The 26,485-nt window shown below is 40.7% G+C and overlaps 1 protein-coding gene across 3 annotated transcripts in view; it reads right to left on the reverse strand.

Moving 5' to 3' along the window:
- The window catches only part of RALGAPB (Ral GTPase activating protein non-catalytic subunit beta), a 66,890-nt gene that overhangs the window by 10,929 nt on the left and 29,476 nt on the right, over positions 1–26,485 (reverse strand). For 2 of the 3 annotated variants that reach the window (XM_063404779.1, XM_063404777.1), the window contains 15 exons: positions 25,086–25,253; positions 24,208–24,322; positions 23,824–23,971; positions 20,966–21,030; positions 20,666–20,798; positions 18,576–18,709; positions 15,580–15,762; positions 13,394–13,545; positions 11,564–11,751; positions 9,299–9,405; positions 7,540–7,692; positions 6,723–6,932; positions 5,611–5,769; positions 3,497–3,662; positions 306–428 (listed from right to left, as the gene is read on the reverse strand). In XM_063404779.1, the coding sequence (XP_063260849.1) occupies positions 306–428; positions 3,497–3,662; positions 5,611–5,769; positions 6,723–6,932; positions 7,540–7,692; positions 9,299–9,405; positions 11,564–11,751; positions 13,394–13,545; positions 15,580–15,762; positions 18,576–18,709; positions 20,666–20,798; positions 20,966–21,030; positions 23,824–23,971; positions 24,208–24,322; positions 25,086–25,253 (2,204 nt within the window). The remainder of the gene's footprint in view (positions 1–305; positions 429–3,496; positions 3,663–5,610; positions 5,770–6,722; positions 6,933–7,539; positions 7,693–9,298; positions 9,406–11,563; positions 11,752–13,393; positions 13,546–15,579; positions 15,763–18,575; positions 18,710–20,665; positions 20,799–20,965; positions 21,031–23,823; positions 23,972–24,207; positions 24,323–25,085; positions 25,254–26,485) is intronic. The other variant, XM_063404778.1, reaches the window with a different exon arrangement.

Raw genomic sequence — 26,485 nt, forward strand, 5'->3', positions numbered from 1 at the left:
AAGAATAGGCATCACCAGTTGATGTGAATCACATGTTCAGCCTAAAGCACCCTGGCAACAACAAAACTGCTGTGCATGCCTGGACATCTACTGAGGCTCAGACTGAGAAAGTCACAGAACAGATGCCACATCAGGAAGAAGTCTAAGGATGAGAATGCTGTAATTTAAACGTCCACACCTTTCTGACAAGGATCTTGCTGAACACACTACTTAGTTGATTTATTTAGGTTTTGCTTCTGAAGGAGATGTCAAGCAAAAAATCGTTGGTTTCATTTTTGTATAGAGAATGTACAGAGAGATCTTACTCAGGGATTCCATTGGTGATGGGACAACAAAGGCAATTTCTGTCAGGGCATCTGCATAATACAGCACCTTCTTCTGCCCATTGAAGATACTTGCCCCAACATCATCTGAGATAATTAGATCATCTGAAATGGACAGAAAAGCAAAGTTTAGCCAGAAGGAAGCTCTACTGCTTTACACACTGCATCAGAAATTACTTTCAAATACAAGGTGCAATGAGCAGAAATCATGCAAATCTCATTTTAAAACAAAAGGAGTCCCATGGCTAGCAACCTTTCTCAGATAAATGTTTTTACTGTCTTGAAGGAAAAGGCATTTTGGGTTGGGAGTGGCTTCATTCTGAACACGTTTCCAATGTACTGGATTGTTTCTTTCCTAGTACTCTAGTAAGCACATCTGCCACAAGAATACATCTGCTATCTATTTCTGAGCATTCCATCTAGCAACATCGTTCAGTTAGTCATTCCATTTCCAAAGGATTCTAACATTTATCACTTAGGTCTGATACTATTCCAGAATTCAAGCCAGTTTCTGCAAGCTGTCTTTGGTCTTTTCTCTGTCAAGCAGAGTTAGACAAACATCTGTCTCCAATCAGTTCAAGAAAGTTCCTCATTCTCAGTCCCCACTTATTCCCTCACCAACACAGGCCTTCAGAGTAGGGAAAGAACGTCCCTCCCACTTTTCCTTCCCCATGTCATCTCCAGAAAAACTAGCAAGGACTTTAATTATTTCTCTGATCCAGTTTATGGAAGGGTTCCTGGGATAGCTGCCTCAAAAAAGCCACTGGAGCAGAGAAATTCACCATACTGACAGAGAAGTGGCCAGAGACATGTTGAAGACTCCAAGTGTTCTTCAGCATCAGGAAAAGGTTCCCACATCTCCAGTGTACAGGCTCCTAAGGAGCAGCACCACAACTCGAACCCAGCTCTTTAGGAATTTCTTTGATTTTGAGGGTGCTGCAGGAAAACATTCCCATGAAGTTATTTTAACCAGAACTCATTGGAAGTTATTTTAGACTCATAGAATCATTTAGGTTGGAGATTGTTGAGTCCAACTGTTAACTTAGCATTGTCAAACTCACCATTAACCTATGTCCCCAAGTACCACATCTGCACAGCTTTTAAATCCCTCTAAATTGCCCAGGGATGGTGATTCCACCACTGTCCTGGGCAGCCTATGCTAATGCTGGACTGCTCCTTCCATAAAGAAATTTTCCCTAATATCCAACTTAAACCTGCACTGAGGCCGTTTCCTCTCATCCTGTCATTCATTATGTGGGATACTGACCCTGACCTGGGTTCAATGCTTTTCAGGGAGTTGTAGAGAGCCAGAAGGTCTCTCCTGAGCTTCTTTTTCTCCAGGCTGAGCCCTCCCAACTCCCGCAGCTGCTCCTCATCAGACTTGTGCTCCAGCCCATTCACCAGCAGAACCAGATTAGAAGTAACCTGCCATTCCTCCTTTCCATTTCTGAATGCATTTTCTGTTTCCTTCTTCCCCAAGCTGGTTGAATTAATTCAGCTATTTAGTGGTCTGTGTTTTCATTCAAATGGCTGAAAAATTTGAGTTGGAAAGTCCACATTAAACCAGGTCTCTTGCTAATTCAGGGACCTGCCTTCTGCAGTTGTTCTGACACAGCCAAAGAGAGGTCAGAGGGCTCTGCCTCTGAGAAAGCACAGCCTGACCCTGTCCTTAAAGCAAAATTAAATCCAGACCTGGCCATTTTGTAATCCATCCTGACTTGCTCAGAGAAAGCAACGCCTCTGTACTCTAATCTCTCTCCAACACTTTCAGCCTTCTGTGGTTTGTACTTTTATGCTGTAACTTCAGGGAGAAGCCTCCAGCTGGCTGCAGATACAGGTGAAGGGCACTCCTAAAACACAGTGAATGGATAGCAGAGCGAGTGCTGCTTAAACACTGATGAAGTTGTCCAAGGGAGAAGCTAACCCAACTCCCAGTTTCCCATCCTGGGATAGCAGCTCATATTCCTGGGGATCATTTTGGGTGACAGAATGGGGAGAGGGTGGTGTATGCCAAGCTCAGGAGAGGAGTTGCTCTAGTGGAAAAAAGCAGAGTCAGTGAAGCAAGAGAGAGAGCCATGTATGGGTTCCAACACCTCCAGGACCCATAAACAGCACCTTGAGTCAGTATTTCATTTTAATTTGCTTACAGAACACTAAAAGAAAATCACACAGTATTTCTCTGCTGGCTCCTGGGCCAGCCACAAGGAAGCTCACTCTTTCTTGGAGGACTGACAGCATGTAAGCTGATACTAAGTTTTAACCTCTCCCTCAGGGAGTCTCTCTAAGAAGCTTCTCTGGTGCTCACGGTGAGCAAGAAACTGCACAATCCCGTGAGCCTTTGCAGGTATGCTAATCCTTTGTTTGTGATTGGTCATTACCCTAGTTCCTGGGTTTTGCCTTCCACTGACTGGATGATTTTGGATCCCTTCCCTGACTGTTGTTTCCCCAATCCTTTCCCTCATTGGTCTACATTTCTGACTCTGCCCACCCCAAACCCTATAAAAACCTGTGTTTCTGAGCCTTCAGGGTCTTTCAGTTGCTGGTTCCTGTTCTAATAAAGAAGCCCTTGATACTGGAAGATCGCCTCCTGCTCCATCTGTCCTGTGTTGCCTGAGAAGAGCTTCGCTGATTGGCTGCTCCTGCAGCCCTCACAGCTGAGCTCTATCCCTGTGGTGTGCCTGTGTAACGGACACCGTGAGCGTCTTTTTAAAGATGCTTCACCCGGAAGGTCGCAGCAGCCGGAAGAGCCTGCGGTCTGTGACATATTCCAAGCCTCTTTGCCAATACACAGAACAATCTGCAACCGATTTCACCTGAATACTGGTTTGGAATAACATAATAAAGATTCATCAAATCTTAAAAAATACAGTCCAGAGGGGTTTTTTTTTTCTGAGGCTACTTCCTCCCAACAACATACAGACATTCGTTTTGCTCACTCCGACTTGAAACACTAATTTAATATTTACACATTCCTTTCCAGCAAACTTCATTTATAAAAAAAACAAAACCCAACCAAACAAAAAATACAAACAAAAACCAACAACAACAAAAACCATAAAAAACCCCAAGCCAACATTCAGATAGGTACACAGGAGCAAGAAAATTGTCTTCTCAAGGAGTCTAAACATTTTAATTTAGTACTAAAGACATTTCCTATGTCTTACGTGTCATACCTTGTTCAGGTCCCTCTTCATCACTGCAGCTGTTGATTAACCAGCTTGTTGAGACGTGACCAGTCCACCCAGGGTGCTTCCCAACATCAACAGACCAGCCAAGAGACAGCAAGAACTCCAGGAAGTGGGGCTGAACAATTTTGGAAGACTCCATGTTCTTCAGGATCTGAAACCAACAGCAGCACCACGTTGGTACAAGAAGCAGGAAACAGGCTTCTTCCTCCCCAGCTTTTACACTAAATTTTTGTCACCAACATGGTTTTACCCAAACATAGCTACAGAACTAAGCCTGGAACCCCAGCCTTTCTACATGGACATTACTCCCTGCTCCTCGGCATTCTCCTGTCCTGCTTGGCCTTGTCCTATTCAATCAACTTGACTTTCTGCCAGCATTTTCAAAGCCTGTAAAACAGTGAATGAAAGGCCTGGAAATAGCAATTTTGAGACTCAAGCACTCATCAGAAAAAACACTAAGTAGTCAGTGCAGAACCTGCATTTGCACCAAAGGCAACACAAGGGTTTCCTAGACAGTTTTCAATATAAGACTGAGCTAAAATTTGAGGAGAAGGCTATTTTCCTCTACTCACCTGTACACAACATAGAGTGATTTAAAGAACAGGCCTCACAGCACATTAAATGATGAAACAGATCTTCCAAAACAATTTTCAGCAGCATTAAAGTGTGCACTTTAATCAAACATCACACTGTACAGTTCACATTCAACTTTAATTCTGCTTCTGACAGAAATCTGGGATGTTTCAAAATGTTAAGGCAATTTTTACCTCATTATGACCAAGTGAGAGTTGAGCCCTTCACCAAACAGCACACAAGTACACATGCGATTTGGGTACCAGAACCATTGGGGCTGGTGGAAAAAAACAATCCATTCATCCCTTTTGGGCCATACAGCAATTTGTTTTGTGGCAGAGGCATCAATCATTTTGGCTTGTGCAGGGGCAGAACACTGGGACACAGGCCCAAACAAAGCAGAAATTGCAGGGATGGGTGCTGGAAGGAAAGCTTCCAGGCTTGAGGCTTTGTGTAGTCACATAGTCCTGACACTTCATCCTAACGCCTCATACAGTGTTCAGCAGTGACTACACACACTGCATTGAAGTATCATTATTAATCCTCTTTACTGAGCACACTGAAACCATAGCTGTGCTTCAGAACAAGTCAGAGTAAGTGGGTTGGAAGACGTATGAGCTCCATAAGAGCATATAAACATTCTGCTAGCTCAGCAAGTGCACATCGCACAGCTCAAAGGCAAACCTAGCATATCTTGTTTCATAGCTGACTTTGCAGATGAAAAGACCCTGCACCGGCTACTCTGAATGACAATTTGTAACACTCACAGATGATCCTGGTTTCAAGAGTTGTGTCCCAACCAAGGTAGAAGGTGCTGTGGTGTTCTGACAACTGGGCATTCACAGTGACATGAGGAGTTGGCACAATGATTTTTTACGCAAGACACGCTTCTACTTTTTACTATGAGAGTTATGAATGAAGTGAGACGGTACTAGAGAAACATCCTTTCCTAATGAGCGCATTAACCCTCTTAGCAAGTTTCTAGGTCACAAAGAAGTCACTACTTAGATTTGTGCAAATTAACCTGATTAACCTAATCGTCTTTGAATCTAAATATTATAGCATAAAGACTTACAATGCAATAATACTTCCTTACTTGGAGAAAGTTTTCCATTCTTTTAACATATGTTTAACATTAGAATGAAACCAAACTACCTTGACATTGCTCATTGCTGGAACAAACTGCAACCTTCCCTGCAAGCTGAGCCAACAAAGCTGAAATGCCTTTCTGATCTGAATCTTTGAACTCTACAAATAAGGACAATAAGGACAAAACAGATAATATAAATACTATTAATATTTTGATATATATCTTATCTATATTTAAAATATATATTAAATTTGTTACAATAATCCTAAGTGTGAGCAATGTACTTCAACCTACAGATGAAGGGAGTATGCAGTGACTTGTAGCTTGCTCTGGTTCTGACACTCCACTTTAGTCACCAGCAGTGATACTTTACTCACTTGGAAATTACTAGAAACAAGACAATATAGACTAGTTGGCACTCCACAGTTTCACTTACCTCTTGGCTAGTTTTCTGGCCTGCCTTCATGTAGAAAATGAAAACAGTATCAAAAGGACGACAAGGTAACAAATCCAAGTAGCCAAGGTCATCAAAAAACCCAGGAAGAGCAGAGTCAAGTGCAATCAGGTGAGGAGGTAGACGACTGTTAGTAGGTTCCTGTCCAATAGACAGAGTTCAACAGTTTAAAACCCCATCTTTCTTAATTGAAGGGTCTTTGGCTTCAATGGCAATCCATTAAAATACAAAAAGATTACTTCCCTTCTCTAAGAGCAAAATTATACAGGGATTTCTGATGTGATATAATATTGTCACTAAATGAGTAACAGCAAGTGTAACAGGTTGACAATCTGTTGCACTCCACTTCCATTAAATAAAAGTGGTACTTTGCCAGTGAGAGACATAGTATTTTGCTCAAGAAGAGCACACAACAAAACCAGCAGATGCTTTCAGAGTATCACAGCTATGAACACAGTGGCATATGCAGTTTCAGATTAACTTAAATATCAGTAATATGTAATATACTGAGCACTTTCAGACATCACTTTTGCAAATGCTCTATAGTCTACTTTTCCTGACAGCTTTCTGGAGGGAAAATAAATAAGACGTGGGAGAATCCACAGGTAGGAGGCAGATTTTCAAATTAAGAATATGATAAAAAATAATTGTTTTAATTTAAAAAAGAAACTTCGACATCTATTATGTACCAAGTATTTATGTATGATTAAACCAATTCAGCACAACTATCTCTGAAGCAAAACTTCTATGGCAGTTTTATTTCAGAGAGCCTTCAAGTATCACTACAAAACCTAACCCAAGTTGTGGAATAATTTTAATTGTGAACATTTGAGTGTGATGGCTTATGCATCCACTGTAAACAAAGACACAGACACCTCTTCAGAGCATGTTCAACTTGAAGCCCAGCCTTTTACAACCCTGCTCTTAATCCTGGAATACTGGAATCTATCACTTGATTTGATTATACTGCAGCTGAACAATAGCTGGAACTACACGGCTGATCTTCCACTAACAAAACTTATTTTTCCCCTTTTGTCAAGCCAGGTAACATGGGAACAGGAGGAATTGGACAACACCAAGAGGTATCAGATCACCTTCAGTGCCTCTAACGAGAGGAACCCGAAGTGAGAGAGGAACAAACGTGCGGTCTGGAACTCCTGTGCTGGTGGCGGGGGCTTACACTCAGTGATGGGATCAGGAAAGCTCTTCTTCCGCCACTCCTCTTCACTTCTCTGATCTATGGAAGTCTCAAAGACAATCTGCTGAGCCATGCCATTCCTCAGCTTCTCATGGCGCTCTTCAAGCTGGAAAACATTGCATGAACTGCTGATGTCACCAAAATCAAAGATCCACTAAGAAAACAGTTCCATCATTTAGGAAAGCCCTACAGCAGCTGCTGCAGTCCACCATCAGAATGGTTACTAAAACACTTTCAAAAAGACCTTGCAACATTGCAAAATGAGCACCTAAACACCCTGTTGGCATAGGAGAGCTCTGTGAATATCCAGTATGAGCTATGGCTTCCCCTATTCAAGAGAACAGAAACTAAACCAAATTAGATCCTGTGAAACTTTAAAATATTTGAGACATGCACTCTCTTCTTCCCCCAGGAAGGTCCCAAAAAAGACCCTTCCGTTTCCCCAGAAGAAGCAACAAAGTGGAAGTCATTGCTTCCTACAGGACATTAGGATCAGTAATAAAACATGTTGAGCAGTGGTTACCAAATAACACATCCAAAGCACTGGCATCTTCCTGGAGGAGTGCATAGATTTAACTAATTTGCAGAGGTTATTATTCCTCTAATATGAAATTGGAAAAGCAAAACAGTAAAATTATTTACAGTAAGACGTAAGTGCACGACTCTCAGAAAAGAACCCCAAGAACAAAATCAAGTCAGAGACAGTTACTTACTTCCTGATTCACAATTTCATGTAAATCAGGAATGCTCAAGTCAGCTTTCACAAATGGAATCTTGTCCACTTCTTCAGGAAAAGGGCGGTGTTTCACACTGTATTTCAACCCAACATCATTTTTAGGAGCTGGTCGAGGTTCTGGTACAAATGTCTGACAAAAAAAGGTTGCTTTTACATTCAAGGTATTGCATCACTATACAAGACTATAACAGATGAAAAACATTTCCTCTGCTGTCCCCACTAGAACTACACTAATCTATTACTGAGCAGCATCATTAAAAAACATTAAATACTTTAAACTAATAGACATGTATTAAAAACGTGACTGTAAATTTTAAAAAGACACAACTGTCCATTTTGAAATCTATGAACCCTGCTAAGCATCTAGCCTGTAAAAGGTTGCAAACCCCCCCAAAACGGCAAGCTCGCATGGCAACATATTATTTTCAGCCGTTCTAACTGTATTCAGAGAAAGCTGGCAAGTATTTGAGAAGCTCCATTTCAATCCTCCTGACTGTGATAATCACAACAAGCCAAGGACTCAAAGAGAGCAGCAATGCTGTGGGTCAGGAGATGCACTGCCAGAATAGCCAAAGGACTTGCATCATGGATTATAATGCAATTCTGACATTGCTACTACATCATGTTCTGTACTGTCATTATGTAATTCCAAACTTCAAGTTGCCAAGGAAAGCAACAAACGATCTAGGTGCAGGTTTAGAGGTGCATCAGCTCCAAGCAAGCAAGATCTTTCATTGCATCTTCAGTGTTGTTTTTTAAGTTTACTACTAAGTTTACTACTGATTACATTTCAAAAGGACAAAACCATTAACAATTATGTTATAGAATGCCTTCAAGTTTGAAAAGTTCTCTTAAAACTGGTGAGGAGGTCAGCAGTCAGATCATGGCTTGTCCTTTAGTGTAGGAGGTAGCACAGCTGGACTGAGATTATTTAACCAAGGGTCTCATCTCCAGAGATAGCAGAGCTCCAAACACATCCTGGATGGTCTTCCCAAAGGCTGCTCCACAGAGACCACATTCATCTAAATGTGAACACAGCAGCTGAGACTGACAAGCCCTCATTTCAGCTACATTACTGTCTTTCTTTGACTGAGGGTCATGGGAAGAGTTTAAAGAATCGGAAAAGTTCACAGACAGAAATTTTCATGACAAGAGTATATGCTTCATTAGATACCTGCAGTAAGAAATTTTACTGTAAAATAAAACTGAGGTATTTCTCCTTCACCATACCTCTCCAGAGCTGTTCTAGAGTTCACCTAGATAATTTTTTTCACAGCAGGTTTACAGCCATCTTTGCAATATCATGCTTTATAGCTTGAAGACCTGTTCTCTCTTCAGCACTACATTCTACACCTCCAGACTTCACTCCCTTTGCTGCAAGGGCTTTCTTTGCCTGACACCTAAAAACTAGCACCAACATTCCTGCCTACACGCTAAATACATTGTGCCTTACCCCATCACTTCAGAAGTTGCTTTCAGAAAAAAAGAAAAGAAGAATGTCCCCACCCTTAAGCAAGTCTGCAAGTAGAGAAACCAACAGCACTTTCACAGCTTGTAGTTAACATTAATCACACGTGGTAAAGAGTCACCAGAGATATGGCACATTACCTACAGCTAAAGGCCCCATGGCTCAGCCTTAATGTATAATCACCAGCTCTGGGGGGCTGTCTCACATTAGTGGAATTTCTGCTGAACATCTCTAAGTTAAAGATTTCTTTACAGGCTTTGATAGAGACCTTTTGATTTGCTTTAGCTCCTCTTGGTAAAAGACAGAGCTGCTGGGCCCACGCAAATCTTCCAGATGTCCCACGGATCAAAACGGTGACAGAGGGGAAAGAGTCATCTGCAAAGCACATGGGTTAAGAGAATAAGACATCATCATATACTGCAAACAGATCGCTGTGTAATCATTCAATAAGAAAATGCAGGCATGACAGCAAAGGTTTTGCTTCCATGGTTATCTCCTCCCTGGCCCTAAAGAAAAGTCCTGGTAAGAAGCAAGCAAATCTCCCTGCAGCAGTAAAGTGCTAGTCTACTTTGTCAGTTCAATACTTGCCAGCTCAGTTCCATCACTAAAAGCAACTTTCATCCAAATTCATGCAGATCACCATTTCTCTCCAAAACACCTCCAAGGAAATCAAAGAAGATTGTCCAGTCACTGCCTGTTTAGGTGGGACAATGACCACATGGAGATACCAATTCCATGATGCTTCTATGACCTTCTGCAAAAGTTCCTCACGAATAACAGCAGTAAGAACAGTGGAAGGACAAAAGACAATGGTCAAAAAAAGGCTCAGAAGATTCTGACTCCACAGCATGGAATTTTTCCCCACAAAGAACAGGGACACAGAGAAGTTGTTCCACTTTGCAAGATCCAGTTGGGCAACATCTGATTGTATTATCCTGGTCCAAATCCAGTGCTGGCCTTGTCTACAGCAGGAGGTCAGACTACAGAGCCCTGAGGTGCCCTTCTACTGGCACAACGGTGATTGCAGGGATTTCAGTCTTCCTTCAAGATTTAAAAGGCTACCGATATTAGTCACCTTGGAATGGGATCATCATACTTCATCATAAGCTTTTCTTCTTGGAAGTATTTGCATTTATCTTTTGTGCACATAAACCACACAGTGGCACCATCAGGTAACTAGCAGAACTCTATTCCTTCCGCAGTATTCCCTGGGAAGCTCAGGGTGCAACACAGCCTGAACATAAGCACACATACAGACAGAACCCAAAGCAGCTCCTCAGTCAGTCACTTCCGCGATCTGCCTCAGAACTGGTCTGACATACTTATGCATTATTTCAGTTAATCTCGTAATTCAAAAGGGATTTATAAGCAAGTTATACATAGCAAGAAAAGATAATCTAATTTATGATTCCAACAGCTTTGCAGATTCCACAGTAACACATTTAGCAGAGGCAGAGTGACGATGAAGATTGCTTAGCCATTCTAGCACACTCTAATCCACTCCAGTCAGGAACACATTTGCTCCAACACTGACTGGGGGTGGACATGTGGCAGTGGCTCCCAGCATTATCACCTCCTGCAAGATCTATTCAGTGATTCTCAACATGGTCAGAGCACTCTAAACTACAACTCAACTTCTCAGCACCAGTTCATGCAGTTCTGTGCAATTTCTGCTTTCAAGACTAGTTTTTAGGCTCCATCCTAGCTAGAGATGAGGAAAATATATTGGGGGCAGCACATCAGCTCTAACCTAAGTTAGTCTTTAACTGAGGTAGCATGCTAAGGAATTTTCATCTCTTCTATTAGGTAACACCATGACATGTGAAGATTTACAGGAGATCAGTTATTCTGTTCAAAGCATCATATAACACCAGATTTTTATAATAAATTCCTGATGGTCAAACTCTGTGAGGTTGAAATGAGTTAGACTCAGCTGTGAAAGCCATCACCCTGTAACAAATCTCCTTTACAGAGCTGTCATTGACAGCACAGGATCAGACATGAGAAAGTTGTAACAGCTCCTAAGCAACCAAAACCACCTGAGCTGAAAGCACCCACAGAAATATGTAGTAATAGGAGGCCTAAAGCAAGCAGCAGCAATGGTGCAAGCATAAAGGAGACATACTAACCATATGTTAAGCATTTATCCCTATCAAGTCTCCTACAGTCTTTACATTTGTATTCTTGTATGAACAAGGATGTTTCAAAATGTAAAGTTACCACTTTTGTTCATCACCCATTATTTCAAGGGCAGTCAGCAGCCTTGAATGCTGCTGATGAAATATGATCTACCTGGTTGAAAGACTTTGACAGCTGCATGAACAACTTGGGCAGGCTTGTGCATGTTTCATTATCAGTGACAATAAAGTTATTTCCAGCACTTCATCCCAGAGCAACACTCTGCTCTGTGTGCCCACCCACAGAAAGGAAAGCCCCTAAAATGTGAGAGACACTTCATGAAGTACCTTTATTTTGAAGCTCCATACAGAAAGTTTTAGCCTGAGAAAGAACGAAATGGGAAATCTGAACTTACTCTGTTCATTCCCTAGAGGCTGCTCCAACATGGCCAAGATGACACTGTTATCCAAAACAAAGTAACGGAAGCTGTGCTTGTTTATGGTAGGGAGACGGGAATATTTAATTAATGTGGTTTCATTCACCAAGCTGCAAGGAGAAGCAGGACCACTAGGAGAAGGAAATGCTCCAAGTAACTGCATAATGCTGCAAGTGAGAAAAAGGTTGAGAGTTATGACAGATTAAGTGAACTGTTCCACCCAATCACAAACTTTCACTCATATTCTGTATGAGCTGTATCTTGACCTAGCAGTTATATTATTAGGGCACATCTGCCCTCGCCCATCAGGTTGTTTTAAGATAAACAGCACCATCAGAAAAACATGCATGAAAACCTACAAAGAAAGGTATTCTGCCTATAGAACAAGCTTATTTATAACCTGGGTTATAAAGATATTAAGACATGCTTTAAAGCCTGAAAATCTGTACACTTCCATAGCTTTATGTTAATTTTTAAAACATTATTTCTCCAATCATCCATACTTTAGTCCTTTCATATCAACAAGCAGGATAGACATAGCAGTGCACTAGTTACAATTGCCTCTGCTTTCTTCAAGTACAGATTACAGTAACTTAAAAACCCCTTAAGGAGTTGGGCCCTAAAAGGTCCAGGATCACACAAGCACAACTATCACATATGGCAATCTTCCCAGAAAGAAAGCCTTCAGGTGGGGTCCAACAGTGCTTACCTTCTTGGAGCCACAGCCTTAGGAGGCCCCTAGAAGCATTGTTTTAAATCATTTGAAGTTGTACAGGATCTCACTAACTATTAGAAATTGAAAATTTCTATGGCAGTAACCAGTAATAAGAGTTGTCCAGTGTCAGACTGAAGTTCACATGATCTAAGTCAGGACTTTACACCCTTAACACCAACATCCAGAGCAAAATTAAGTCTATTGATTGCCCTCCCCACACCCTTTTCCACTTTACTGTGAAAACAGTTTCATCTTTCTAAATTAAGAGTTTCAGGCAATAATACGGATTTGTCCACAAGTTCCAAAGAGTAGTTACTTTTTCTTGGAAATTACACAGTTCTTTTTACTAACAGCAATGTTTATAACAGTTGGATTCCAAAGCAGAGCAAAAAAGAAAGCAGCTATTGCCTTTTGCAAAACATTTATCCTTCCCATCCTCAATCTGTCCTGTCTGCCACCATGCTGTTCAGCCCATAACACAGTGCTTTCCAGCTTCTCTGGAGCAAATCCCAATTTTCCTCTCGGTGCTTCCCCTCCCCAACCCACACATTATCTGTTACTGCATTTCCAGCAGAATCTCTCAAATATATTAATACAGCCCAACACTGTGGGTAGGAAGCCATCCCATCCTGCTCTAGCATGTGTTGCCTGTGCCATTCCCTGCTGTCACACAGTGCTTATCAGTTTCCTAACCAGAGTGGGGACAGCATATGTTGTCAGGCTGAGGAGAAGAGGAAATGGGAAGACAGGATCATTGGGGTAAGTGAAAGAGAGAGGGAATTGCTGTCTGCAGAGAGGCCTGGCTGGGAACAAAACACCAGGGCTGGAGGAGGGTCTGGGTTTTGCTGTACAAGGAAGAGAGAAAGCACAAGGGGAAAACAGTCTCCAGAAGGATCTGTTTTCTGTTAACACCTGCAAGGGGAAGGGGAGAGATCTAAGGCAGAGAACAGTCCTGCCCAAAGGGCAAAGAGAGGGAACTTCTGCCTAACTTCTTAAACTCTTGTTACATCAGAGATCACCAGCTGCGAATTTCCTATTAAACACTCTCAGACAAGGCAATACTGAACATTAAGGTGCTCTGACAAATTTCATACCATGTTAGTGTAGCTTCAGCAGCATCCTTCACTCGCATGGATGCAGGGTTTGGCTCCTTATCTCCTTTGTACTTGACCTCTTGTTCACTGTTTTTGGATTTACTCCCTGAAATGCCCAGCTCCACAATCTCCAGTACCTCTTTTAAACAATCCTAAAACACAAGAACCACCTTGAAGCAGAACTACTTGGATAAACATATCCAAAACCTCAGGGCAACAGTGATAAATCATTAAGTAAAAAAAAACATTGCAGGTAACACGAGCTCTTTAAATAAAGGCAGTTTACTCCAACACTGTTAAAATAAGATTGTATTTGCTATAGAACAGGGTTTTTTTTCTGTTTATAGATTTGTACTTATATTATCTATTTATACTCTAATGGTAAAAAGTTCCCTGAATGAATAAATACACACAATGTATTTCATTGCATACATACCAAATTGCCAAGAGGACTATTATGAATGCAACTGAAAAATGTAAACATACTTAGAGACAATAAACCCACTTCTGTGACTCTTTGCAGAAGTTTTAAGTTCTAAGGACCACAAGAATTAACTCTTCTGGAAAACTGCAAGAAATCCTTTTCTAAATTTTTCAATTGCCAACATCTTTCATTAGTAAAATACATCATGGTATCTAATTCACCAAGAGAAAAATAAGAACATTCTAAAAGTACATTGTAAAAGCTTCAACAAATCTATTACAGGAGAGGCCAACACTCAATAGAAGCACAGATATGATGCACAGTGCTGTGCAGAAAAAAAATCACCCATTGAAAATATTCAGATTACTACAACAAAGGTTCAGATCTCATGGCTTGAGCTACGGAGTAACAAAGAAAGAATTCTCCTGAATAAATAAGTGACTAAAACTGAACATGACTGGTCAGGCTGTACCACTAGAAACCAGACAGGGTTCTGTGTCTTGCCCTTTGTCCTTCCTTATATTTATTCATTGTTGATAGAATAAAAGGTGAAGAGAAAAATTGAAGTTTTCTAACAGAGCAAAATTAACCAGCCTGGAGCTGAAAAGATTGCCCACAAAGAATTGCAGCAGGAGTTTACAGAGTAGCAATACAGCAGGTGAAATTTTAAGCAAATATAAGAGAAGGCAGCTGGAAAGCTGCATTTTTAATACTTGCAAACGCAGGGAAAGGTTCTCATATGACTATCATGACTCAGGAACGAGCTACTCAGTGTTCAGTACATAATGCACACAGTATGTAACACTATCTCCTTATAGTGGTAAATTGAAATAAAGAAGACCATAATGAAATGGAATAAAGCACTATGCAACTAATTCAACACAACCTGTTCCACATCCAGGGAACCTATCTTATCGCAGTCACCTACTGCCATGCCAGTACTCCAAGGCACATGCAGAAAGCATCTTTATTTAAAGTTCTGCTTGTGGGTTTTCAATCTTCTTTTTTAAAATATAAATACAGTTTTCTATGTTGCAGAATAAACAAAATATAAAGATATGTAATGTACTATCTAAAAAAGGTAACAAAATATTACATAATACAAACATATCTATTATCTCTAAAAACACAGAAAGATCACTAAGTTGGCTCTGAAAAAGACTAACAATAAAAATGTGCATTCAAATTTTTTTTATTTTTTCTTAAGCAGCAGGGCAGAAGGCAATTGAAAACTTGTCTCTAATTTCCTGCTCTTCTCAAGCTTCCCAAGTAAATTCCACCTTATATTGAGCTATGCTTTGCTCAGTTTCTAGAAAAATCGGTGAAACAAACTTTGATTATCAAAATATTAGCATCAAAGGAATTCTGTTAAGCCTAGAAAATGCTTTAGTCAGGTAAGAGCTGAGAAATGAGGAGACTCATGGCTACCTACAGCAGGTAGCTATGGGTTATCCCATGCATTTCTATATTTCTCTTTTGGTTTTTGCCAGGTTCTTTCTCTTCTCTCTTCTTCAAGTTTTACAAAGAAAAAAGAAAGATTGAGACACTGCTGTAACTATAAAGGTAATTTCAAAGCCAAGAACTGTATTGGTGAATAAAGACCAGGAACTAAAGTTCAGAAGTATTTTGGACAGAAACCATTTTTGAAACTCTTAAGAAAGCTAAGCAAACCACACTAATTTAAAGTATCGAGAACAGACAGGTTGGGCACAAAAGGCATTTCAGATGCAGCACTCAAAATCTATGCACTGGAGACTCTGACCTTCTCATCCAGCATGTCGGGGTGCTCCGTGAGCCAGACACAAAGGCACTGGAAAGCTGCCACGATCATGGAGTGCAGATCCCGGGAGTGCAGTGGGGCTGGGCGACTGCACTGGTACACAATGTAGCTGCACACGGAGCTGATTGCGCGCTTCCGATCCGAGGGATCGACCACCACCTTCACCTGTGTCAACAAGGGCAACAGGGTGAGAATTTCACCACAAAAATCTTCGAGAGAAAAAACAATTTTTGAAAATGTTCTAAATTCAGTTTTAAGGAACAGCAATAAACAGTTGAGCTCTTTTTTGATTACAGCTTAAAATTGCATGTAAAATTATTTAACAGTGATGGATATTGAAACTAAAAGTAAAGAAATGCTGCACTGAGGTGTGACCACATTGTATGGCTTGGTTTCAAAGAGCAGGAGTGGTACCCAGTGTGGCTTGGTAAGAACCCAAAAATAAGCTGAATTTGCAGTATTGAAATTTTTTTCCACAAATGACTCTTCTTCAGCTCTAGTAATCCATTCTGTACTGTTGGAGTCCAGAGGATCCCTCTGACAGCCCTGGAGAGTCAGGGGGCTGTACAGGGGGGTCTGGGATCTGTACAAGGGGGCCAGCCAGCCTCCCACAGAGCCCAGAAGGACTCTGATTCTGGCTTCTATCCATGGAAGTGAATGCTCACATGAAGGAAGAATCACAGATCCTAAGAATTTAGAAGTAGATAGTAGTTTGTCATAGAGTATGAATATAGAGATTAGGATTCATAGTATACGGGGCTGAGAGGACAAGATGGAGGAATTGGGGAGTGGCCCCTAGTTTCCTTGTTCTTGTTCTCATCCCCCATCTTTTGCTGATTTGGACTTTAGAGATTGGTTTAGAATAGAACTGACATGTTAGCGTAGCAAGTTAGTATTGGTAATGTTCTGTAAACAATAAATACGTCTTGGACTGTGGTTGGGTCGGGGGTACGGTACATAAGGTACGGGGCTCTCTGATCTGGCCCAGTCCAGCGGCAGCCCAGCGCCAGTCCAACGGCGTGTCTTGCTTGGCTGGGGACGCCTTGCAAAGCCGAACAAGAACTGTTAGATAATATGAAATAAACAACCTTGATAACTTGAGCTGCTGGACTCACAGTGTCGTCTCTGCCTTCAGTGTGAAACGCTCAGGGCAAAGAGAAGACAGAAAACCTTATTATCCTGGGGAACAGCAACCCCAGGGAAATACCCAGGGAACAGCAACCCTGGGGAAGATTTCACCACCTCGGGGAACGGCCGCCCCGAGGGGAATCTCTGGGAACATCAACCCGGAGACTGTACCTCCAAGAAACCACTCACTGCCAAGTCTCCCTTCCACAGGGCTTCATTCTGCTCAAGTAACTTTCCCCTAGACATATTCTCAGCACAATAACTTTCACCACTGGTAAAAGGAACAAAAAAGCCATTCTAGGAAGAGCAGACTGAAAAAAACCCCATAACTCTTCCCCAAAATTCACTGCAAACACCTCCCTCTGCTTCTTTCCCAGCTCAGGGCTTCACAGAGCAAGGCTACAGACAAGAAGGTCAAGAAACAGCACAATGAGCTATGAGGATCTGGACTGTAAGGCTAAAGAACTGAATTTCTCTTTTCTCTTAGTCACAGCTTGTGACTTAGCACAGGAACAGATGGATTTTTCTACTCTGTAGCATCTGACCATGCTTAGCCAAGCAGGAAGGTGGATGGACTTCCTGGTGCCAGCATTGAAGTCTGGCAGCTGTACTCCACAGATAGTAGTGGCAATTCAGAGCCCCAGGATTTAGCTACAACATCCTTCAGAAGCTCAAGATCTACAGCAGAGTCTCCTCAAGATGAGCTTATGAAAGGCAGGTTTGTGAACCAGCACTCCTGCAGGAAACAAAATTTTTGACTTTTCTAAGTCTCACTAATAACTGGTGCTGAACTGAAACAAGACAGGGCAGCCCCTACCCGAGAAAGGCTTTGGATATATCACCTCCAAAGATACAAGCAGAACAAGTCCCCAGAGTAGTTGTGCACGAAGAAGTGATCTCTTTTTTTTCCCACTTTTTTGTAAAGGGGAAAGATACTCCAGGGCAAGAATTACTTCAGTTCCATGAGAGTTATACAAAGACTATAATATTTAGCATTAACGTGGGGATACATTTGTAGAGATACTGTATTTCCACATTCCCATAACCCTGCAAGAAAAAAACTCAAACCAAGCTAAGAAGACCCTGACTTAACCACAAAAGCTGCAGAAAGCTCTAGTTCTGTATGGTGCTCTGTAAGATCCAATAATACACATTAATTCATTTCAGAACACTTTCAGATACATTCTTCAGTTCATGCTACTGCAAGAGTGAACAAACACCCAATCCAATATGGCTTAGTGCTGACATAATGCTCTAAAAACTGCCTGAGACACACATTAGAAGAGATCTGTTGAGTTCCTGGGAGATGATGACAGGAAATGCTGAATTGTCACACCTGGTTATCATAACTGCTCTAAATACACTGGGTTTTTGCTTAACAAAGGCCATGAAGTCTAGCCTGGACACAAGAGCTCTCAGGCAGAAAGGGGCATTGTGCATCTCAACTCTTCTCCCCTACCAAGTAGCTTGAGTTATTTGTATTGAATGAAGAATTGTGTGCACATAAAGCTCTGAAGAAGGCAAGACTTCATATTAGCAATACACTACATTTTGTCAAGCTTTAAAAACTATTTCCAAGATGAGAAGAAAGGCCAAAAGTGGTACAAAAGAAGTTCCAGCTAAAAGGCATTCCCAGGCCACATGTCCTTTGAGCCACAGTACATTTACAGAGGGAGAAAACCACCTACAACAGCAGTGTTGTTTCTTTTTCATTTCTAACAGAATAGTTGCTGACAAAATCAGCCACAGAAATCTGTTTTGTGGCATGACTTTCACCCAGGTTGCAGGACTGCAACCACCCTGTGAGAAGGGGCCAAAGTACACCAAGCACACCAAGCTGCATATCTCACCTTTGCCAGTCCAGAGAGCAGCTCCAGGGCAGCCAGAGAGATACTCATGTCCTGCCTCCACTGGGAGTTGAGCCTTTGCGTTACCAGGTGAATGCTGCGGATCAGCAATCCAGCAGCTGTATCTGTATGAAGAGCTAGGATATAACCCCAAAACCACACACCACAGGGAGGGAAAATAACTAAGCATTAGTGACAAAAAGCAAAGCACAGGCACAAGGCAAAGCAGCCACAATACAGACATAAAATAAACTCTAACCATCTCAAAACTGGGTTGATGCCTTTTGCAAAGGCTAACTCCCTCACGTACTCTCCAGGCATTATACAAAGCCATTCAGATCAGCTATCTCAATTTAATTTTTTTAAGACATTTTTAATAATCCCATAGCTCTGCTGCATTTCAGCAGCAGAACAGCCAGCTTCAGGTTTTGCTATTATATTTAAAAATTGTCTGTCACGTTATGTCTTTTAGTCTCTGGAAAATATAGGCATTGGTAATGTAAATTATACATTAGTAGCTGTACTGAGGGACTAAGGAGCACACATGATTTCAGATATCTGTGTCAGAAGTTAACCATTCTTTCCACACCTAATGTTTATCAAAAGCTGCACTTGTTCAACAGACATAGATAATGAAAGAATCAGTGCTAGAGAAACAATTATTTTTAACCTTCTGTTTCCTTGAACCTCTAACTCAAAATTAAAAATAGAAACATTTTAAGTATTAATTGTTTCCACTTCAAAATACTACAAAATATAAATACTATCTGTACTTATTAAAATTGAAGTATACGAAATAATGTCAGAAATAAAAAAAACTGCTCAATGACTAGTTATAGAGACATAAGAACTATGACAGATAAAGCATATCCTTCCCCAAATTTAAATTACCTGATTTAATACTCAAGAACTATGTCCAATGTCACACCAGGAGCAGATTCAAGAGTCTACTATGGCTAAACAGTAACAATAGACCATCTTGTTTTCAATTTTCTCTTGTTTGAAGCATCCAGTGGAAACACAAACTCTTTACATAAGCTCCTTACAATCTTACCTTCTGTGCACAGGAAATTTTAAAAAATCCAGTAAAATGAATATACTACAAAAATATATTTCAAGTTATGTCATGGTATGAAGACTCTGTAACTCAAATATTTAGAAGATTTTTTTAAATCTTACAAATGAATATTTTTACAAGCACTTGTCAATGAAAACCTACATAAATTAAACATACAATTCAAATGGTGTGCAGAAAACTAGAACTTTGATAATTTCAAACAAGCAAATCCTGTAGGGAAAGCACCAACATGCTTAGATGAATCCCTAGGATATACTGAAGCCTTTCCTGGTAATACCCCTCCTCTTGCTATTTACAGAACTAGATAAAAAACACACCACCAAACATTTTTGGTTGGTGATCATAGATATGTCAGTCTAGGCTACAATAAAGGTGATTTGTTCTCACATTTAATTGGCCAAATCAGTTAAACTAAAGACCAAAGGAGTAAATGAAACTGCAGGATCATGACAGCTTACCACACACAGATTTAGAACACAGATTATACTACAGAGAGTCAAAAATGGACTGCACAAGACATAGCCAAGTGAAATTAATTACTAAATTCTATTGTTATAACATATGACATATCACAAGCATCCTGCTTATTAGCTCTATAAAAAGCCAGAGTCCTTGAAATGTTCTTTAAATTTGATTTAGGAAAAGGTGCTGCAGAGGTCAGGTGAGCATTTGGAATGCTATCAAAATGAATGAAGTGATTAATTTACACTTGGTGTACATATATCCCATTCTTGTTGACAGAAACTAAGTGTATTGAAAACATAAGTTAAAGTTTGCCAACACCTTTTTCAAAAGCTTTTACATTCTGATTTTGAAAATGTTAAGAGTCCTTTAGTAGGGTTAAGACAACCACTAGAAGGGCACATGTGAGTGCAGACTTGCAGCACACAGCTAGGCTATCCCCCTGGCTTCAAACACCTGGGCACATTAATGCTTTAGCTAGAACTAGAACAGAAAAGCCAGAAAACATCAACCTGGCATACCATGACGGGGTTTTCCAAAGACCTAACCTTACCATAATCCCTCAGAAGGGCCTGTGCTGGCCGCTCACTGTCAGGTGTTGTGGGCTCTGTGCTGCCACCGCTTGCAGTGCTAATGCCACTATTAGTGCGACTGTGGCTTTTGAAGAGGTTGTTTTCACCACCATTCTGCAAAGTGAAAGGCAGTTTAGAGAGATGAGAAAATTTCTGAGTTCCCCATGCTCTCAGATATGAAAGATCAAACCTCATGATGCTACCTGAGCCCCTTTCAGTAGCAGGTAATGTGAGGAATGCATTCTTCTGAAGAAATAACTTCATAAACAAAAAATACTCACCATTTCCATCTGACAGCCAATGGCTTCTAGCAGTGCTGAATCCTGAACAATATTTAACATTGCACCTGCAGAATCAGATAAAAGAAGGTAATTACGGACTACAGTAGAATTCACTACTAAAAATTACCAAGCAGCACAGAAGGTCTAATGTAGAGGTTTGCAGTCCTGTTTTACAAATTCTCTTATTAAAACACAGGACTTGCTTTGAGCTTAGCCATTTGAAGCAGATGAAAGTTGACACAGAGAGTGCTTTCAGCTATGTTAAAAATGTTTTGAACACAGTGTAGAAAAGACTGAGAGGAGATCTCCTCATTACATATCAGTATCTCAAGGGTGGGTGTCCAGAGGATGGTGCCAGACTCTGTTTAGTGTTTACTGGTATGCAGCAACAGGACAAGGAGTAATGCACAAACCAAAATACATGAAGTTCTATCTCAGCATGAGGAAAATCTTCCTTCCATGGAGGGTGGCAGAGCACTGGAACAGGCTGCCCAGGGAAGTCATGGCTTCTCCCTCTCTGAGGACATTCAAAACCCACCTGGACAGGTTCCTGTGTCACCAGCTCCTGGTGACTCTGCCTTGGCAGGAAGTTAGACTAATCATATCCAGAGGTCTCCTCCAGTCCCAACTGTTCTGTGATAGGTCTGTCAGATTCCTCAGTTTGGAAGGATTTCAGCTTCACAGAAGGGATGGAGTGGTTCCTTGTCTCATACCAGACTGTGCTCATTTAAAAACTCAGGTTACGTTTAAGGCTATCCATCAGAAGGTAAGTTCATAATCTGAGGTGAGTTACACTGAAATTCCCTCTGCCTGCAAGTTCTCCCCAGCCTCTCACTTTCCATGCTCCAATTCCCATCAGTGCCCAAAATACTGTATTCAAGAAGCTGAAGCTCTTAACTGCAGGGGTCCCCGACTGCACTGCATCCAAGCTAGCCAGGACAGAGTTCTCTCCTCAACCTGAGGAAAGTTTTAATTCACTTAAATCAAAACTGCTGATGTGTCTTAGCTAAACTAGGGTGAACAGCCTATATCTGCTTGGCAGCATCACCCCCATATGATGAGGGAAGAAGCAGCAAGGACATGGACCTGAAACTAGCTGACACTGGACTGGCACATTTGTTGCCTTCAGTTTTAATTTTCTGCCTCCTTTCCCTGCCTCATCCATCAGTGAACATTTAGGAAAACACAACTTACTCTATGAAGGGAAATGACAGGACAAGGGAAAATGTTTTCACACAAGAGAGAGTAAGGTGAGGTGGGATGATGGGAAGAAATTCTTTCCTGTGAGGGTGGGAATGCTTTGGTACAGGCTGCCCAGAGAAGCGACCCAGCGTCCAAGGCCAGGCTGGACAGAGCTTGGAGCAACCCGTGCTAGTGGAAGGTGTCCCTAACCAGGGAATAGGAGTGGAATACATGATGGAACAGCAGGATGGAATGACATGAGCTTTAAGGTGTCTTCCAACCCAAACCACTCTATGATTCTATGAAGTGCACCACTTGCTGCCCAACATTTATTTAGCAGATGGAAACAAACCCTGCTTTTGTTGAGAAGCTGGAAGCACATGTGAGAATTTCTGGCTGAACTGGAGATTCATGACTCCGCTCCAGCTAAAGCCAGCAGGAAGTAACTTCACATATGGAAACAGGAACTTAATAGGAGGACTACAAAGGCAGGTGAACTGGCAGGGACTAGTATGGGAATAATAATTCCCAGTAGAAAAGCCATTCAAGGTAGAGCACCTACCCATCTGGCTGCAGACCAACTAAGTGTGGAGGGGCATGGGACCACAGAGGTGGGATTTAACAAAGCATCATGCTGAGGTGTCAGACATAGTACTGGAGGTGGGACAACCTCAGGTGCACCAATGCTCTGAGGGTCTCACTTGGAAACCACAGATATCCTCACCCCTTCACCAGCACTGGATGCAAGTTACTCTTTCAAATTACTCCCCTTTAGTCTTCTGTGAGAAAAGAAACTGCCTAAAATATTACAAGGTAGCCTTCCAAAAGTCTTTACAGACTTTGATTTGTTTCCCTTCCCTTAACTATGCATCATTTTCTTGCCCTCTCTTGTTAACCAGGTAAACTGCCTCCCAGAACAAGGCAGACACCCCTCTCACAAGACTGCTGCCTTTTTAAATAGACAAAAGGAAAGTGGTATGGGCAAGAACACCATCATGTTGAAAAAAGCACTTCTAGAGAGAAGACTAAGATGGGACAAGTAAGAATAATAGGCATGTACATTTGTACTTACCTGAAAACAAATTTAACTTGACAGATTATGCACTATCCAAGTTTTCATCTACTTCCTGAGTACTCACTAATAATGTTAATCCACTTGGTACCTCCAAGAACAGTTTGCCAAACTGTGCATAGTGCAGCTCCACACTCTAATCCTTTCGTCCTTATTTAAAACTTTTGTCAAAGACTGCTAAACAAATGTCATCTGTATTTTGCAAATGCTGGAGCACCAGTCACCAGTCACCAGTATGTTTCTTAGGATTAACATATCAAAACCTAAGGTTTTCTCTGAAATCCATTAGTCAGTAATCCCCTAAAATTACAATATTTTTAACTACTTCCATTCTAGTTACGACTGACTTTCTGTGCTAGAATGTGCTTTACTTTTGCCTCTACTTTTCAAGTACTACTCCACATAAAAAGAGAGAGATTAACAGATATGTGAGGCTTTTCAAGATGTTTTCATACTATGAGGGAGATTACACATATGACAACCTGGCAGGATTTTAAACCTTCTTCTTGCAAAGCAACACATCACTAATAACCCATACTGTCCCAGGACAGATTAAGACAGACACCTCTATAATACAGTTAATAAATAAAAAAGCTGAAATAACCTAGTATCATTTGAGTGTTGTTGGGATCAGTTTCTGTTTGCAAAGCTCCTATAAGGATATTCACAAGCCGCAGCTTCAAGGACAGGAATGTTACTGGCTTATCATATGCTGAGCTGTCATCATTGCTGAATTTCCCTTCCAGGACAACCTGAAGAAAAAATACACTTATTTCAGTATCAATTAAAGATCATGTCAGCAGGGTTTCAAAAGTCAATGTTCACAGCACACACTGTTACTGACACCTTGTACTATGGTCTTACTATTTCATGTTCACCGGAAGAGTTCCAGTGCTAAAGAAAACACCCAATACAACCCACAACTCATCCAAATCTTACTCCCAGGAAAAGAAAAATGGAATGCAAAGCATAGTGATAAATGCACTACCTCAGATTTTATTGTTCCAAAATGATGAGGGAGAGGCAACAGAGATAGCAAGATGTTAATGGAAGCTCTTCTTAGCTCTGTGGGGTTTACATAAATTTTAAACTTTGAGAGTTCCCTGCAAATCAAAGCATCAGACAGTTAATGAACTTTTCACAAGAATGTAGAGCCAAACACAACTAAGTTAATATTAAATATACACCCACCCAATAGTTTTTAGTAATTCGCAGTATGCAATGTAGCTGTTTCTTTCTAAGACCTATTCAAAAGAAGCAGTGGCTCAGATTTAAGCCCAGGAGATAAATAACACTTTTTGTCTAAATGCCTAACATCAAAATGAAACAGGGTACCATGACATAACACATACATTGAAGAAGGCATGCAGAGACTACTATTAAGTGCCTAACGTAGCAAAACATTCAGAAATCTATAAAGCTCTGATAAGAACCTACTCCAATTTCACCAGTCTAAATTACCAACGTTTCCATTTAATGATGCATAAGATTACTTACTTATTGAATATACTGCAACAACAGCCATTAATGAATATCTTGTGAAACTTTACTTTAAAATCAATTGGCTTTCAATATATTTTTGGCATATTTCAATATATTTTCCTATTCTTAAAGGCACTGCTTTGCATCAATGAGTATGCAGCTAACAACTCACATATTTCAGTTAAAATAAGCACTATTATTGCTTTAAAGAAAATTGCATTAAATAAAACTGAAAAATTGAGCTTACACAGTGTTGCTATTATCACCATCAAATACACACACACTGTGGGCCCCACATGACAGAATTTCTTTGGTGAAATTACACAGGAATGACAAACATCTTCCAACATCTCTGATGATGTTTATATGGAAATGGCAATTTACCTGTCAGGTAAAATAGTTTCCAAAGCTGAAATGAAGTACGGAACCACAACATCAATGCCTTTCAGGTCACAGCAGAACAGAGGAGAGGAGTTTAGAATAACGCTGGCAAGAACCGGGTGGCAAACGAAATCTGCTATCTGCAAACCCTGAATTAAAAGCATGTAAAATCTGACAAAGAAAGATAAGATTTAATTATTTGCACATAAAATCATCAGAACCCCACATGATTCTGCAGCCACTATTTGATCTTGGTCTATATAAAACAGAGTAAGTTTCAAAAACAGAGCTCGGAAATGTTGATATAAGTCTTCTCCTACAATTACTTGAGCATGGGCAAGCACTGACCAGCTTAATAAACCCTCAAAATGATAGGTATTTCATACGAAATGCCAGTGTAGCACAGTTTTACTGAAGTCTTTGACTTGTTGCAACAGCCAGACTGGGAGCTGAGTAAGCACAACCAGCTGGTTACTAACAGCGGATCACCTGCTCTCCACTACTCCCTTCCCATATAAGGGTGGGAGCAAGACCTTGATTTTAACTCCCCAATACAAGAAAAATACTGTGAAATCCTGGGGGAGGCAGTGGACAGGACAATGGACAGGATGTCAGGACAAGACACACTGATCAGCAATTTGGAAAACGAAACCAATCATAATCATTATAACCACTTCAAATGAAAAATCAAGGGCAGAAACTCAGCTGCCCATCATCTTAGAGCAGATAGCTTCCTTTGCAGTTTCTTGTTAGAGAACACGTATGCTCTCTTAATTGTTTCAAAAGTCTTGCAGACACAGAGGTATCCCACTGACTGGCAAAGAGAAATATGAGCTATCTATACAAAAAATATGACAACATTCAGGAAATAAAATTGTCCAGTCTTCCTGGAAGTTTTAATGCCATCTGGGACAAATGTACCTGAAGAGTTAGAGAGAATCGTGATTTAAAACTGATTCTCTGCCTCTAGCATGTGCTATTTTACGTAACAAAAATTTGTGGAGAAGATATACTATGACAGGCAAAATTGCTTCATTTTCTCAGATATAAACTGAACACAGAGGTAGTTCAAACACAACTGTTTCAAATAATGGGATATTACTGCATTTCAATACTCAGAGGGTGAAAAAAAGGAAACTACAAAAAAGCAAACCAAATGATGTGGTATCTGACAACACAAGAGCCTCTGTGGTCTAATAAAGCGTACAAAGTCTTATGCCTGCACACTTGTGTTTTTTTGTCTGAACAATATTCAGTGACAAACTAAACAAAAATAAAAATACAGGAGGCAAGAAAGCACCAAAGAAAATGTTCCTTCCAGCTGGAGGCACTTTAAGGTACTCTCCTTCAACTGAAATTTGAAGAAAACCCAGTGAAAATCAGCATCATGAAAACATGAGAGA

The sequence above is a fragment of the Prinia subflava genome, chromosome 8, assembly GCF_021018805.1.
Source record: "Prinia subflava isolate CZ2003 ecotype Zambia chromosome 8, Cam_Psub_1.2, whole genome shotgun sequence".
In the NCBI taxonomy this organism is placed as follows: Eukaryota; Metazoa; Chordata; class Aves; order Passeriformes; family Cisticolidae; genus Prinia; species Prinia subflava.